This window comes from Ranitomeya imitator, chromosome 1 (assembly GCF_032444005.1).
Source record: "Ranitomeya imitator isolate aRanImi1 chromosome 1, aRanImi1.pri, whole genome shotgun sequence".
In the NCBI taxonomy this organism is placed as follows: domain Eukaryota; kingdom Metazoa; phylum Chordata; class Amphibia; order Anura; family Dendrobatidae; genus Ranitomeya; species Ranitomeya imitator.
Window position 1 is genome coordinate 255,365,798 of NC_091282.1, and position 16,009 is coordinate 255,381,806.

At 47.5% G+C, this 16,009-nt stretch overlaps 1 protein-coding gene across 1 annotated transcript in view; it reads right to left on the reverse strand.

Moving 5' to 3' along the window:
* The window catches only part of SBNO1 (strawberry notch homolog 1), an 82,892-nt gene that overhangs the window by 26,243 nt on the left and 40,640 nt on the right, over positions 1-16,009 (reverse strand). The window contains exons 17-26 of the mRNA XM_069755913.1: positions 15,728-15,901; positions 15,458-15,651; positions 15,179-15,310; positions 14,056-14,191; positions 13,827-13,939; positions 11,383-11,454; positions 11,182-11,281; positions 10,942-11,016; positions 8,633-8,779; positions 8,367-8,461 (exon numbers count right to left, since the gene is read on the reverse strand). Coding sequence (XP_069612014.1) covers positions 8,367-8,461; positions 8,633-8,779; positions 10,942-11,016; positions 11,182-11,281; positions 11,383-11,454; positions 13,827-13,939; positions 14,056-14,191; positions 15,179-15,310; positions 15,458-15,651; positions 15,728-15,901 — 1,238 coding nt within the window. The remainder of the gene's footprint in view (positions 1-8,366; positions 8,462-8,632; positions 8,780-10,941; positions 11,017-11,181; positions 11,282-11,382; positions 11,455-13,826; positions 13,940-14,055; positions 14,192-15,178; positions 15,311-15,457; positions 15,652-15,727; positions 15,902-16,009) is intronic.

The following is a 16,009-nucleotide window of genomic DNA, read 5'->3' on the forward strand; positions in this document are numbered from 1 at the left end:
TGCATGGTGACCTGAAGTTATACTGGTACAATTTTGTAGTACAACTTGTTTAAAATAAGGAATCAAGAAGCAAATACCCTTCAAATGTACAAAGTCCTTGAGGCCACAAAAATAAAGAATAGTGATGGGCGAGCACTAAAATGCTCGGGTCAAGCAAATAGGAATGCTTGGGTGCTCGACCTGAGCAACGAGCCCCCCAAAAAAATTAGGAGGCACTCCAATGCCCCTTGGAAGAGACGTGGAGGGAATACATAAAAAAAAAAAAAAAAAAAAAAAATGGTATACAGTATTTTCAACAGGCATCATAAACACCCTTTAAAAAAAACTATGTGGGTGTTGCATCACGGACCACAGTCACCCTGGTGATATGGTGGATGATGAGGAGAAGGCGGAGGAGGACAACAGCAAATAGCAAAATCAGGAAGCGTATACCCATCTGTGGGTGTGAAGAGGTGCATGGGAATATGTTACGCTGCTATCATTCGGTGGTGTTGAGAAGTCTGGCCCAAGCCGGCCCTTGTTCATTTTTATAAGAGTCAGCCTCTCAGCATTTTCAGTTGTCAGCAGATGCGCTTCTCCGTTATAATTCCACCAGCGGCACTAAAAACCCGCTCTGACAAAACACTAGCAGGAGGGCAGTCCAGGACCTCCAAGGCGTAGAGAGCCAATTCATGGCACGTGTCCAGCTTGGATACCCAATAATTATAATGCACAGAGGAATCATGGAAGACGTTGGTACGGTCAGCAAGGTACTCCCTCAGCATCTTCCAAAACTTTGCACTCCTAGTAAGAGAACCCCGCACCTCAGGGCCTGTGCGATGGGAAGGTCTGAGAAAATTCTCCCAGAACGTTGACAGTGTTCCCTTGCCTCTGTTGGATTGGAGTTGTGTCTCTCTCGCCTGTACTCCTTGGTTGTCCAACGAACTGTGGCCTTCTGGTACTGCCTCATTATAGTAGACCTGTCCGCCTCAGGAATAAGATATAAAGTTCTCCATGTAACGTGGGTCTAAAAGTGTCAAAAACCAGTAACTACTGTCAACCAAAATTTTGAGAACATGAGGGTCACGGGAAAACAGGATTTTTGGTTGCTTACCGTAAAATCTGTTTCTCGGAGCCTTCATTGGGGGACACAGGAACCATGGGTGTATGCTGCTGCCACTAGGAGGCTGACACTAGGCACAAAAAAAGTTAGCTCCTCCTCTGCAGTGTACACCCCACTGACTGGCATTATGCACCTCCGTTAGTGAGAAAGCAGTAGGAGAAAAACAATAAGGTTGAAAAACCATAACCACAAAAGTGAGAAACAGTAAACACAAGAACAGTCATAGAACACAGAACAACAAACTGAATAACCAGGGAGAGTGCTGTGTCCACCAATGAAGGCTCCGGGAAACAGATTTTACGGTAAGCAACCAAAAATCCTGATTTCTCTATCACCTCTCATTGGGGGGCAGAGGAACCATGGGACGTCCCAAAGCAGTCCCTGGGGTGGGAAAAACAGACTTCCATCAGGTCAGAGGACTCACCACTGCCGCCTGCAAGATCCTTCTGCCTAGGCTGGCGTCCGCTGAAGCGTAGGTATGGACCTTGTAAAATTTGGCGAACGTGTAGATGGAAGACCAGGTTGCCGCTTTGCAAAGCTGTAGGGCGGAAGCCCTGTGGTGCACCGCCCAGGAGGCGCCGACTGCCCGGGTAGAGTGAGCCTTAATTCCAGGAGGGGGCACTCTGTTCTTGACCCGGTAAGCCTCCAAAATTGCCGATCTAATCCAGCGAGCAATAGTCACCTTGGAAGCTGGCAGGCCTCTAAGCGTGCCATCTGGAGTGACGAAAAGAGAATCTGTCTTCCGGAAAGCGGCCGTTCTAGCCAGGTAGATCGTCACTGCCCTGACGAGGTCCAGCTTGTTCAACGATCGCTCCAGAGGATGAGTCCGAGCTGGACAAAAGGAAGGTAGAACAATGTCCTCGTTGAGGTGGAAGGTGGAAACCACCTTAGGGAGGAAGAAAGGCGGAGGCCTGAGGACCACCTTGTCCTGGTGGATAACCAAAAAAGGAGGTCGGCAAGAAAGGGCCGCCAACTCTGAAACGCAGTGATGGCCACAAGAAAGGCCACCTTCCAGTTAAGAGCTGACAGGGAAACCTCCCTGAGGGGCTCAAAGGGGGAACCCCTCAGAACGTCCAGCACAAGATTTAAATCCCATGAATCCACAGGGGCCCTGTACGGAGGGGCAACATGGGCTACTCCTTGAAGGAAGGTCTTAACCTGTGGCCGAGAAGATAACGTCTTCTGAAAAAGGATGGAGAGCACAGAAACCTGGGCCTTTAGGGAATTAAGAGCAAGGCCCGAATCCAGTCCTGCCTGAAGGAAAGCAAAAATGGAAAGCAGGGAAAAGGACATAGGTGAAACGCGGTTGGACTCGCACCAACGGAAGTAAGCCTTCCAGGTACAATAGTAGATCGTAGAAGACTAAGGCTTCCGAGCCTGGACCATAGTTCGAATCGCCCGATCCGAAAGGCTGGACGCTCTTAGAATCGCAGTCTCAACAGCCACGCCGTCAAACTGAGCGACCGAGAATTCGGGTGGCAGATTGGACCCTGGGACAGCAGATCGGGTCTGTCTGGAAGCCGCCAGGGTGCGCCCGCAAGAAGGTTGATGATGTCCGCAAACCAAGATCTCCTGGGCCAATCCGGAGCGATCAAAATGACCGGCACCCCTTCTGCCTTGATCTTTTTCAAGAGCTTGGGAAGCAAGGGCAGGGGTGGAAACAGATAGGGGAGCATGAACTGCGACCAAGGAATGGCCAGAGCGTCAACGCCCACTGCGAGTGGATCGCGGGACCTGGAGATGAACCGAGGTGCCTTCCTGTTCATTCGGGACGCCGTGAGGTTCACGTCCGGAGTCCCCCATCAAAGACAAATCTGATGGAAGACCTCCTGATGCAAGGACCATTCCCCTCCCGCGAGACTCTAGCGGCTGAGGAAGTCGGCAGCCCAATTGTCCACGCCGGGGATATGTACCGCGGATATCACCGACACCATTGCCTCTGCCCAGAGGAGGATCTTGGATACCTCGGCCAAGGAGCTCCGAGTCCCCCCTTGATGGTTGACATATGCCACCGCCGTGGCATTGTCCGTCTGGATTCGGATAGGTAGACCCCTGAGAATCCCTTCCCAGTGACGAAGGGAGAGAAAGATGGCCCGAATCTCGAGTATGTTGATCGGCAGAGAAGACTCCTGTGCCAACCAATGACTCTGAACAGTCAGGTGGCAAAACACCGCACCCCAGCCGAGCAGGCTGGCGTCTGTCGTCACCACCTGCCAGTGAACTGGAAGGAAGGACCTGCCCTGGGGGATGAGAGGGGACGTCAGCCACCAGTTGTGTGACTGTTTGACCCGGGAAGAGAGGCGGATCGGACGATCCAGGGAGAAGACAGACATATCCTACTGAGACAGGATGGCCTGCTGAAGAGGTCACGAGTGAAATTGGGCGAAGGGAATCGCTTCCAATGTTGCTACCATACTCCCTAGAACCTTGATGGCCGATTGGAAGGAAGGAAGACAAGGACCCTGAAGCGAGCGTACGTCCCAACGAATGGTGGATTTCTTGTCCTCGGGAAGGAAGACTTTGTTCTGACGAGTGTCGAAGAGCATGCCCAGAAAAACGATGCGCTGAGAAGGAATAAGGCAGGACTTCTTCTGGTTGACCAGCCACCCGAAGCGGGCTAGGGTGTCGAAGACGATGGACAGACTTTCGTGAGCCTGAAAAAAGGACGGAGCATAGAGGAGGATGTCGTTGAGGTACGGAAACAGAACCAGGCCTCTGACCCTCAAGATGGCTATCATGATCTTCGTAAAAACCCTGGGAGCGGTTGCAAGACCGAACGGCAGGGCGACGAACTGAAAGTGGTCCTGGAGCACCGCAAAGCGCAGGAATCGGTGATGTCCCAGGAATATTGGGACATGGAGGTAGGCGTCCTGAATATCTATGGAACACAGAAATTCCTGAGCCTCCATGGAAGCAATTACTGAACTAAGGGATTCCATCCTGAAGTGACTCAGATGAACTCTCCTGTTCAGGAATTTGAGATCCAGAATGGGACGAACCTTACAATCTTTTTTCGGTACCACAAAAAGGTTTGAATAGAAACCTGTGAACCGTTCTTTTTCTGGGACGGGAACGATTACCCCGGCTTTGAGGAGAAAAGCGATGGCTGCGAAGAAACCCAGAACTAGAGCAGGGTCTCTTGGAGGTTGGGATTCGGAGAAACTATCCCGGGGTCGAGAAACGAACTATTTTGTATCCTGAGGATACAACTTCCCTGACCCATGCGTCCTCTACTGAAGAGATCCAGACGTCCCTGAAGAAGAGGAGACGGCCGCCCAGCCTGGGAAGTTGGCTGGGGTTTTGCCGAGAGTCATGCCGAGGTGGATCTTCCAGTCCTGGGCCTGGAGGATCTACATTGGAAGCAGCGGGAATGCCAGGAAGGAGTGGGTCTGAAGGATACCTTATTCTCTTAACGTGCCTGTGGCCTCTGTTGTTGGGAAAAGGAATCTGATGCCGCGAAACGACGAAAAAGGCCGAAAAGACTGAAGTTGCCGCCTAGGGGGAGGTCGGCGAAGTCTGGACTGGGGAGAAGGGAACTGGTGCCCCCGGTGGCGTCCTTAATAGTTTGTTCAAGCTTGGAACCGAAAAGACGTGATCCTTGAAAAGGCCGGCTGGTAAGGGATTTTGATCCAGGAAAAAGCACACTGTCACTGGGTTGGTGCAGGCATGAACAAAATAGTCCAAGTATAAGAAAAATCAGCCGCACTCAAATGGTTGAAAGTTCAGCAAACTGTGTAGTTTCTTTATTAACATATACAATAAACATCACCAGGTGCTTTTTTTTTAGGAGGTAAATGGGTGGCGGACTATTCAATTCGGGTAACGAATGTCAAAGAGGTAGATGAGAGGAGAAAAAGCCAAGTTCCCATAGGGCAGCTCTGGTGGAGTTGTGTGGAAGCGCGTCCGCCTGGTGGGTGATGTCCGCCACCCATTTACCTCCTTAAAAAAGCACCTGGTGATGTTTATTGTATATGTTAATAAAGAAACTACACAGTTTGCTGAACTTTCAACCATTTGAGTGCGGCTGATTTTTCCTATACTTGGTAAGGGACTTTGATGACAAATCCGCCTGCAAGGACTTGAGCCAAACGGTGCGACGGCTGGCAACAACATTACTGGACACCTGAGTGGCACAAGACGTGGCGTCCAGGGAAGTGGAAACCAAATATTCCCCGACGTGAGTAATCTGGGTGGCAAGTTCCGCCAGCCGTTCTGGTGGAGCTCCGGCTTGAATGCCCCAACGGAGTTGTTTAGCCCATTCGGATACAGACTTCGAAACGCAGGTGGAAGCAAAGGCCGGGCATGGAAAGACGCGGCCGCTTCGAAAGCTGACTTCGCGAAGGGTTCAATGATCCTATCGATGGGATCTTTCAGAGACACCCCACCGGACAGCGTGAGGACTGTGTAGGTGGAAAAGTCTAGAAACCGGGGGATCCACAGAGGGAGAAGTCGTCCAGTTGGCGATGAGATCCGGAGGAAAGGGATATAAGACGCCAAGGCGTTTGCCTCTTTGAAAATGTCTGGTTGAATTCTCTCTTTCTCTGGCCAGAAACTCATCGAATTCAGGATGAAGAGCGAATACCTTGGAAGGTGGTTTAGACCGTCTAAACGAAACCGTCTGATCTGCGGGTTCCGTAGAGGAATCATTAATGCCACAGGTCTGATTGATCGCTCCATTGAGGCTTTGAACCATATCCCTCATGCTGGCGATTTGGTTTGAATCCGGCTTCAAATTTTCCTCCGAAGGAGCATCAGAGAAAGCCTCGCCTGACTCCGGGGAGGAGGACCAGGGGGAAGTCGACCACAGAGAAGGACCGTGGGGCGAGATGGACCGAGAAGAGGACTCAGACTAGCGTTCCTGTCTCGATCGTTTACGGCCTATATTGGAAGTCTCAGACGGAGCTCCCTGCGACCTGCTGGCTACTATGGAAGTCTGCAGGGGCAACCGATCGAGCACGGACACAAGGGTCTGGGACACCCGTGCGAGATCCGCTACTGATAGAGACAGATAGGCGGCCCAGCCTGGGGTGGGGACTTCGCTCTCAGGCGGCACAGTAGGAGGGTCCTGGGCGGTGGGTATAATGGGGTTGCTGCAGGCCTGACAGAGGGGAGAAGACTGACCTGAGGGAAGCTTGCAGTTACAAGATGAACACGCAAAGTGTTTCACTAAGGCACAGGAAGTAGGGGAAAAAGTAGAAGGCCGGGAGTGACCTCCCTTAGAATTAGACATGACGAACGGGCCCCTGAGGAAAATGCCAGAAGGTTAGGGGACAGGGGAGAGTGTCAGTCTGCAGTGCAGAGCTACTCACGGCAGATGATGCGGTTTCCAGATGGAAGGCTGCATGGCTTGGAAGATGCTCCTCAGGAACGATAGCCCCAGGAGAACAGGTAGTCATATCTGGGGCACCCTCTTGTCTGGAACTTGCTGCAGGCCTGACAGAACAGCAGTGGTGGAGATGGGCGAAGAAAAGCATTCCTGGTGCCGAAATGAGTACCTGCAGCGGCACAGGGAGTGGTGGGCGGAGCTAACCGACTGGCCAGGAGCACCAAGATGGCGCCGGTGGACGGAGCTCGCCGATGATAGTCGGGAGGGAGAAAAGCCCGCCCGAGGGAAAGGAAGTGGGTGGAGTCGCGGCACCGCAGGTAGGCCCCGGGAGAAGTGCGGATGCCAGGAAAAGCGGCGCGGTTGCCTGCAAGGCTACCGTGCCATGTCAAAAAAAAAAGGACAGTGCGGCCGCAGGAGAACGCGGGACAGTTGCCTGCAAGGCCGCTGCGCTGGAACAGAAAAAAGTGTAGCCGCGGGAGAAAGCGGCACAGCTGTCTTCAAGGCAGCTGCGCAGTGTCAGAAAAGAATAGTGCGGCCGCAAAAGGAAAGCAGCGCGGCTGCCTGTAAGGCCACCGGGACAGAAAAATAGTGCGGCTGCAGGAGGAAGCGGCGCGGCTGCCTGCACTGCCGCTGCGCCCGGTCAGAACAGTGCGGTCGGAGGAAAAAAGGCAGCGCGGTCGCCTTTAAGGCCATCGCACCGGACGCAGAACAGTGCGGCCGCCGAAGGAAGTAGTGTGGCTGCCATGCGAACAGAGTGACGACCCCAGTCCCATGTGTCCCCTGCGGCCAATAAGAAGAAAAACGCCGACCAGGCCAAGGCAGCCTGGAAAAAAATCCCAAGAGACTCCCAAATGACTACCCAAGATCTGAGGAGGGACTCAGAGGTACTTTGAAGGTAGGGGTATGTGGAATACTCACCGAAAACATCCCACACTGTCCTTACTAACCTCAATCTGGGGAAGATATCAGACGTCCAGGGAGCTGATGGACGTCCTCATCTCTGCAACCGACAGGCTCTGGTGGGCGAGTGGGTGGGGGACAGAACTAGGTCCGGACTTCTAAGCAAGCTTGTGTGCTAGGATCTTAGTCCTGCTGTGGGATCTATGAGGATACGGGGTGGCAGTACACGCCGTACTCATAGTCCATAATGTGGGATTACAGTTGTGACTTCACACTATATCCCTCCGGAAAATCTGAAAAGGAACGATGCACATTGAGGTAGATAAGGGTCTAATGAAAGACCCGTGTCCACCTCCTACTGACACTAAGCTAAACTGAAGAGTATAATGCCAGTCGGTGGGGTGTACACTGCAGAGGAGGAGCTAACTTTTTTCATAGTGTCAGCCTCCTAGTGGCGGCAGCAGCATACACCCATGGTTCCTGTGTCCCCCAATGGGGCGATGAAGAAATATCTGTAAAAGTAGCAGCAGCAGACAGAACTGGAATGGACCCTCTTGCTATATGCACTACAGTCTGCCACATATACTGCCTGCCTAGCACTGACATCTATGCAGCTGGATTACTCCTCAGAACGACTGTTAGTTGAGATGGATATGGGCATAATATATTGTGGTATACCTACACTAACTTAAACAAGCAAATCTCTTCCTAGCTCAGCAGCACCTCTCCCTACACTGCCTGATTCCGAAGTAGACTGACGAGCATGGCAGTGCCAGGTCTGATCTAGACCTGATGACGCTGTGCAGTCAATCACTAATGCCCCAACCAATGTGGCTGCAGTATTACAGTGTGTGGCAGACAATCCCTGCATGTTCATTGACTCTCTAAAGAGCGCCAAACATGAAGAGAGGGGACTCAAGCTCCTGCCAAGCAACCCCGGAAATACTCGTCGAGCTCCGATCATCTCGATCAGTGAGATGCTTGGGCGAGTACCGAGAAGTGGCGAGCATGCTCGCTCACCACTAATAAAGAACTTACCGTGTACAACTCCACATGACCTGAAGTGGAATATCCTGGGGTCAGGAACTTTTTAACCTCAGCTTTTCGAACCTTCTCATCTCCAGATCCAAGATCTATGCAGGAAAACAAAATAAAAAAACAAAACAAAAAATTAGAATAAATGCCGCACAAAAAAACAAACAAATAGCTTAAAAAAAACCAGTGCAAATATTTTTGGATGTATATTTTAAATAGATTAAATAATCCCTGTGAGAACTCCATTTTTTAATGTTCCATTTAATTACCTAGGATGCCCATGTCGTATCTGCCATTCTTCTTAGCATTCTGTATGACTGCATTGAGTGTGTCAGAGAAATATTGAAAGAGGGCATTTTGCTGGTGTACTTCCATGCCCAAGATACGATTGAGAAACTTTCCAATATTGTTGTAATCTGTATTTAAAAAAAAAAAAGGAAATATTTACTATTTGTGTATAAGCGGTTCCCTTCTTAGGGTGTGCCTTGCTGAGTAGTGATCACGCCCCCAATGATATCTAGAACAAAGGGGATGTTGCCTACTCCAAACCGGGCACCGCGCAGAGCTGCAGGTCAGCTGCATTTGGTATTGAGGAGAGGAAATGCATAGTAGAGATGGGTGAACCCTAACAGTAAAGTTCATCATTCGTACCAAACACCTAGTGCTCAGGAAGGGACACCGAACACTGACTTCACAAAGAAGTCCATGTTACTGTTCGGGTCCCCGAATACCGGGTGTTTGACGTGCTGTCATATGCATGGTGACAAATGACAGTGTGAGCCCGCAGCTGTGATCGGAGGTATAAAATGTACCTCCAGTCACTGCTGTAGGCTGTGAAATGTGTTACTTTGATGATCAGTGGGTGTTCTACTGATAAAATATAGTACAACTAAATTGTCTCACTTCAGGAGTTCAGCCAATATGTCAGGGACAACTGACAAAAACAGTTACCCTTAGGGTACCGTCACACAGTGGCACTTTGATCGCTAGGACGGCACGATCCGTGACGTTCCAGCGATATCGTTACGATCTCGCTGTGTCTGACATGCTACTGCGATCAGGGACCCCGCTGAGAATCGTACGTCGTAGCAGATCGTCTGAAACTTTCTTTCGTCGCTGGATCTCCCGCTGACATCGCTGAATCGGCGTGTGTGACGCTGATTCAGCGATGTCTTCACTGGTAACCAGGGTAAACATCGGGTTACTAAGCGCAGGGCCGCGCTTAGTAACCCGATGTTTACCCTGGTTACCGGGGACCTCGGGATCGTTGGTCGCTGGAGAGCTGTCTGTGTGACAGCTCTCCAGCGACCAAACAGCGACGCTGCAGCGATCGACATCGTTGTCGTATCGCTGCAGCGTCGTTTCAGTGTGACGGTACCCTTAGTGTTGCTAAAAAGCTATGTGCACAGGTTTAGTATTAGGCAGTGCTCTGGACACAGAACTATGTCCGCTGCGTCCAAAGCGCTGCAGACTTTTGAACGCAGGCGATTTTGCATGTTTTCATTGAACTGTGCGAATTCACCGAGCCCAATAATTGGACGGGTGAAATTTATTTTGTGGAGACTAAACTACTTCGCAAGGTAAATAGGCATGCTGCAGTCTGGAAAGACACGCCCTATTCTGTCTCCGAAGGGAAGCCGTGGGTAAGGGTATGTGCACACGATGCAGATTTAGGGTAGAATTGGTGCAGAACTGCAGCAGATTTTTCTGCTGCAGAAACGCTGCAGAACTGCACTGTGATTTACAGTACAATGTAAATCAATGTGAAAATAAAAAAGCTGTGCGCATGGTGCAGAAAAATCTGTGCAGAAACGCTGCAGATTTCAAAGAAGTGCACGTCGCTTCTTTTGTGCAGTTCTGCAGCGTTTCTGCAGCAGATTTTTCTGCACCATGTGCACAGCTTTTTTTCACATTGATTTACATTGTACTGCACAGAAACTGCACCAAATCTGCAGATGCAGATTTAGTGCAGAAAATTCTGCACCACATTTCCTACGTGTGCACATAGCACTGTGCTGTAACATCTGGACACTGCGTGTTGGACGCTGCGGATGTACGCAGCGTCCAACCCACAATATTTACTGACTGTGGGAACATACCCTTAGAATGAATGAATTTGTAAGCTACAACTCAGGCCAACCAAGAATTATTTAAACCTCTGCTCTTTTCGGAGACCCCTATCTCTGTATGCACAAAGGAAGCTGTCCGTCACTGATAGGACTGAAAGTGCCAGAAAGCGCAGAGATTTAAATGAAACACTGGGTATATACCGATTAGTTTATTATAAAATGATATATCATTGTACTCACCTGCCCCTGCTCTATTTATTTCTTTTATTCACTTATATAGCACCAATAATTCCACAGCACTTTACAAAAATTGGCACTGTGCCCATTTGTGCTCACAATCTAAATTCCCTATTATTATGCCTTTGGAGTGTGGGAGGAAACCTTAGAACCTATGGCTCTGGGAAGAAAGGGAGCGATAAACAAACAAAAAATGCACCGGGGTGAAGGGGTTAACCTTGTAAATACATAGCATCTAATGGAAGATGCAAAATAGAAACCATTTTTTATACCTTTATCAAGAGTCAAAATTCCAGATCGGTCTTCTACATTTATTAGTCCAACTCCAATCAACCCTTGACGAACATCTAGATTTGAAAATGTACAGGCAATGGCGTTATTTTGGGTCCTTGTGAATTCTGGATTATATACACTGCATAAGATTCTAATAAAAATATTTGCACAAAACCATTCCCAGGGATGCATTTAAAATCACAATCAATGTGCATTTTTCGACAGACAATTTACCTTACCTTTAAAGAAATCACCAGGATAATCAGGTGGGGAAGAAACCAATGGGGCATCCAGGCTTACAATAGACTTCATAACAATTTCCAAAGCGTTCCTGCCATACTGCAATGGGAAAAACCAAAACGATATATTGTGTTAATGAAAAATAATCTTCAGGTAAATAAGAATAATTTGTAGACACCCAAGACAATTAAAATCATTACCTTGTTATCAAAGTTAAATCGACTCAAATCCCTCGTTTCTGTTGCTCTTCTATCACCATGTGTCAAAGCCCCCTAAGAATGAAAAAGACAGGTAAAAAATTATATATTTAACACTGAGATTGATTTAAGTTAGCCATGGTAACGCTAGCCGACCGAGATTATATTCAACCAATTATTCTGTATGGTGGTGACGCTGATGTCCTCTGGTAGCAAATATTGGTAACTGACATCAAACAGCATTTTTTTTGTTCCTGCACGAGATCCTATTGTGCCTCATTATCTGATGGGGAGTTGTGTGGAATAGGCTTTAGGCCAAATGAGGGTTCGGCCATTAACCCCTTCATGACTGGAGGCATTTTCATTTTGGGGTTTTCGTTTTTTTGCTCCCCTCCCTAGAGGCGTTTCAGGCGTGGGTGCCGGAAGCACCTGCTAAATGCTCAGTGTCGCAGCACACATCAAAGGGATGGTGACCGACATTGGCGTATTATTACGTCAGATGTCGGAAACCATCTAAAAATATATGGCCTTCTTTAGACATGCAAGGTAAGTTAGCACTCAGTGACAATATTCTAGCAATATCATTAGTTCTATTTGTAATATGGATCAAAATATAGTATAGCTATAACCATCCCTCGACCAAAACTGTGCCGCTAATTATAGACCTGTCTCTAATCTTCCCTTCATCTCTAAACTCCTCGAACGCCTGGTCCACTCCCGTCTTACCCGCTATCTCTCAGATAACTCTTCTCGACCCTCTTCAATCTGGCTTCCGCTCTTTACACTCTACTGAAACTGCCCTCATTAAAGTCTAATGACCTACTAACAGCTAAATCTAATGGTCACTACTCCATGCTAATTCTCTTGGATCTCTCTGCAGCATTCGACACTGTGGATCATCAGCTCCTCCTCACTATGCTCCGCTCCATCGGCCTCAAGGACACCGTTCTCTCCTAGTTCTCCTCCTATCTCTCTGACCGATCCTTCACTGTATGTTTTGCTGGTTCCTCCTCCTCTCCCCTTCCCCTTACTGTTGGGGTTCCTCAAGGATCAGTCCTAGGCCCCCTACTCTTCTCGTTGTATACTGCCCCTATTGGACAAACAATCAGTAGATTTGGTTTCCAGTACCATCTCTATGCTGACGACACCCAATTATACACTTCTGCTCCCGATATCACACCGACCTTTTTAGAAAACACCAGTGATTGTCTTACCGCTGTCTCTAACATCATGTCCTCCCTCTCTCTGAAACTACACCTGTCAAAAACTGAACTCCTCGTGTTCTCTCCCTCTACTAACCTACCTTTGCCTGACATTGCCATCTCCGTGTGCAGTTCTACCATTACTCCAAAGCAACATGCCCGCTGCCTTGGGGTCATCCTTGATTCTGACCTTTCATTCACCCCCTACATCCGATCACTGGCTCGCTCTTCTTACCTGCATCTCAAAAACATTTCTAGAATTCGCCCTTTTCTTACTTTCGACTCTGCAAAAACTCTTACTGTTTCACTTATTCATTCTCGTCTGGACTATTGTAACTCTCTACTAATCGGTCTCCCTCTTGCAAAACTCTCCCCGCTCCAATCTGTCCTGAATGCTGCAGCCAGGATCATATTCCTCACCAACCGTTACACCGATGCCTCTACCCTGTGCCAGTCATTACACTGGCTACCCATCCACTCCAGAATCCAGTACAAAACTACTACCCTCATCCACAAAGCACTCCATGGCTCAGCACCACCCTACATCTCCTCCCTGGTATCAGTCTACCACCCTACCCGTGCCCTCCGCTCCGCTAATGACCTCAGGTTAGCATCCTCAATAATCAGAACCTCCCACTCCCGTCTCCAAGACTTTACACGTGCTGCGCCGATTCTTTGGAATGCACTACCTAGGTTAATACGATTAATCCCCAATCCCCACAGTTTTAAGCGTGCCCTAAAAACTCATTTGTTCAGACTGGCCTACCGCCTCAATGCATTAACCTAACGATCCCTGTGTGGCCTATTTATAATAAAAAAAAAAAAAAAGGTTCCTCGCATCATGTTCTCATACACTTTATGCAGTATTAGCCCTCTGTGTCTGTACTGCTACATACTTAGGCAGGTAACTGGTTCATGCAGCTTTACATGAACACCTGAGCCTTACACTATAGCTGGTCCGAATAACTAAAGCAATTGTTACCATCCACCTCTCGTGTCTCCCCTTTTCCCCATAGTTTGTAAGCTTGCGAGCAGGGCCCTCACTCCTCCTGGTATCTGTTTTGAACTGTATTTCTGTTATGCTGTAATGTCTATTGTCTGTACAAGTCCCCTCTATAATTTGTAAAGCGCTGCGGAATATGTTGGCGCTTTATAAATAAAAATTATTATTATATATTATTATGAGGGACAGAATGATATTCGTGCATAGTCTAACACAAGTATCCCTCGCCTATGTAAACTTACCAAACTTTCCAATCTCTTGGCAACAATTGAAGCAAATCTTTGTTCTCCAGCTAATTCTGAGATGAGGAAGACATATTCTGGAGCAGTAACTTGATTAGATCTGTGCGTTCTACCTACATCAAACCAGTTAAAAAAAAAAAAAAGTTACATAGCTAAAAATGGCGAAACGCACTTTTCTTACTCCATGAAAAAAAAAATGTGCATATTGAATCACCGCAGTCAGACTCACCAAACTGCTGAATAGCTCTATCTGCACTCCAGGGCAATTCCAACGTCATATGTACTCTTCTCCTCTGATTCTTCGCTCTGCGGTCAGCTTGTAATGAAATTCCTGAACTGGCAGCTTCTGAGATGATTGCTATATTCTGTAAGACAAAAACCTTAATCTAAACTATATTTGATTTTAAAGGGCATCCCTAAACTGCGAAATGAAGTAGATGTCCAGAAGACCTATGTCAAATGCCAGTTTTACATATGGGATCCTCCCCTCTAGCAGGAACAGAGCTCCCTAACCTATCTGGGGAGGCAGTTTCCACATTTAGGTGGATGGTGAATAGAGATTATGAGACAGCGAGGGGAATTATATGCGAGGGCAGTTATGCACAGTATCCCCTAGAATGTGCTTAAAAGCATATTGAACCTGCTGGCGTGCATTTTAATTACAGCCACAGCTAAGTTTGCAATGCAAAATTAAAAAGTGTGGATTTGGTCAAACTATTTGACCAAGACAGATTTAAGAAAATCCGAAATGGGCTTTTATTTTGGAGGAGAGATTTACAGATTTGGTAGTGGGGTGAATCTCTCCCTCCACAAGTGGCTTATATCCACGATTCACATTTAAACTTTGAGTTGAGGTGTGGGTGGGTCAGTTTGTGTTTTGCTAGCAGCAGAGCAGGAAGCTATGTGAGAGTCTGAACACAGGCCAGAGCCAGGAAGCAAATCCCCTGATGCACGCACGAGGGATACGGTGGTGCAGTCAGCCACGGCAACAGAGTGTTACGAACTGACGTTCAATCCGGCTGCGATCTGGAGGAAACAATTGCCTTTTTTCTGTAAGTTGCTACAATAAAGGCTTAAGTTGGACTAACCTGGGTCACAGCCGCTTCACCGCACTGTGTGAACAATGCTGCATTTCAAGACTGACTTGCACATATGCAAGGTTTACTTTTCATTTGATGGCCGGTAGGATATAGCAGCCGACTAACCACTTAGTGAAGCTGGTTACACATTTCTTAGCATAGATGGGGATCCCATCAGGCATTTATGGCATATCCATTCATCAAAATCCATTATAGCATATTCATAACCACACATTAAGAGCTTACAAATTGTCTAGAAAGTATAATACTAACCTTTTCTCCGTCCATGAACCTCTGTTTCTCAGTGATATTTAGAATTTCTACAGGTACATCAAGTTCTGATCGAGACTCATAAGATATGCTTCCATCATCATTACTGACCACTCTACCTTTCCGACCAGTCATCTTCAAATAAAGGCAAACCCACAAATGAGTAAACAGTTTATAATATGATGCTTGAGACAACCACACCGTCTGATGCAAAATCAATGGGTTCTATACACAGAAAAACTGATATTAAAAAAAAACACCAAAACAACAAAAAAAACATACCTCTGCCACATTATCTGGTCCTCCAAGCTCATCAATAAGTTCATCTAGTGTATTTGGGGGCAAAGCTTCTGCCAAATTATCCAGTTTCTCCAAAATCTCTTTCTTCATTTGTTGAGCCCTTTCCACAGAATCGTGACTCGTTACGCAGCTGTTACTGGAATTGGCATTACTGGAAATTGCATTACTAGAAATAGCTAAAAGAATAAGGAATGTTGTTACTCTCATATTTGTTCATCGACAAGTCGAGTGTTCTAACTTTTGATAAATCACCTGGAAGGCTGGAAACAGTACTTTTGGGAGCAGATTTGACAGCTGATGAAAAGCTGGGCCGCTTAGACCCAAGTCCTGATGCTAATAAGGCACTTTGAATGGAATCTGGATCAATGCTTTTTTTTTTCTTCTTATCTTTACTCTTCTTGTGTTCTTTTCTAATCAGCCAAGGATCTAGAATAGCGAAGAAAGAAGACGCATTTGAAAGCACTTACAATTTTTTCACCGTGAAATTAGACATTCAAAAAAAAAAAAAAAAAAAATGAATACCCCACTCAAAAC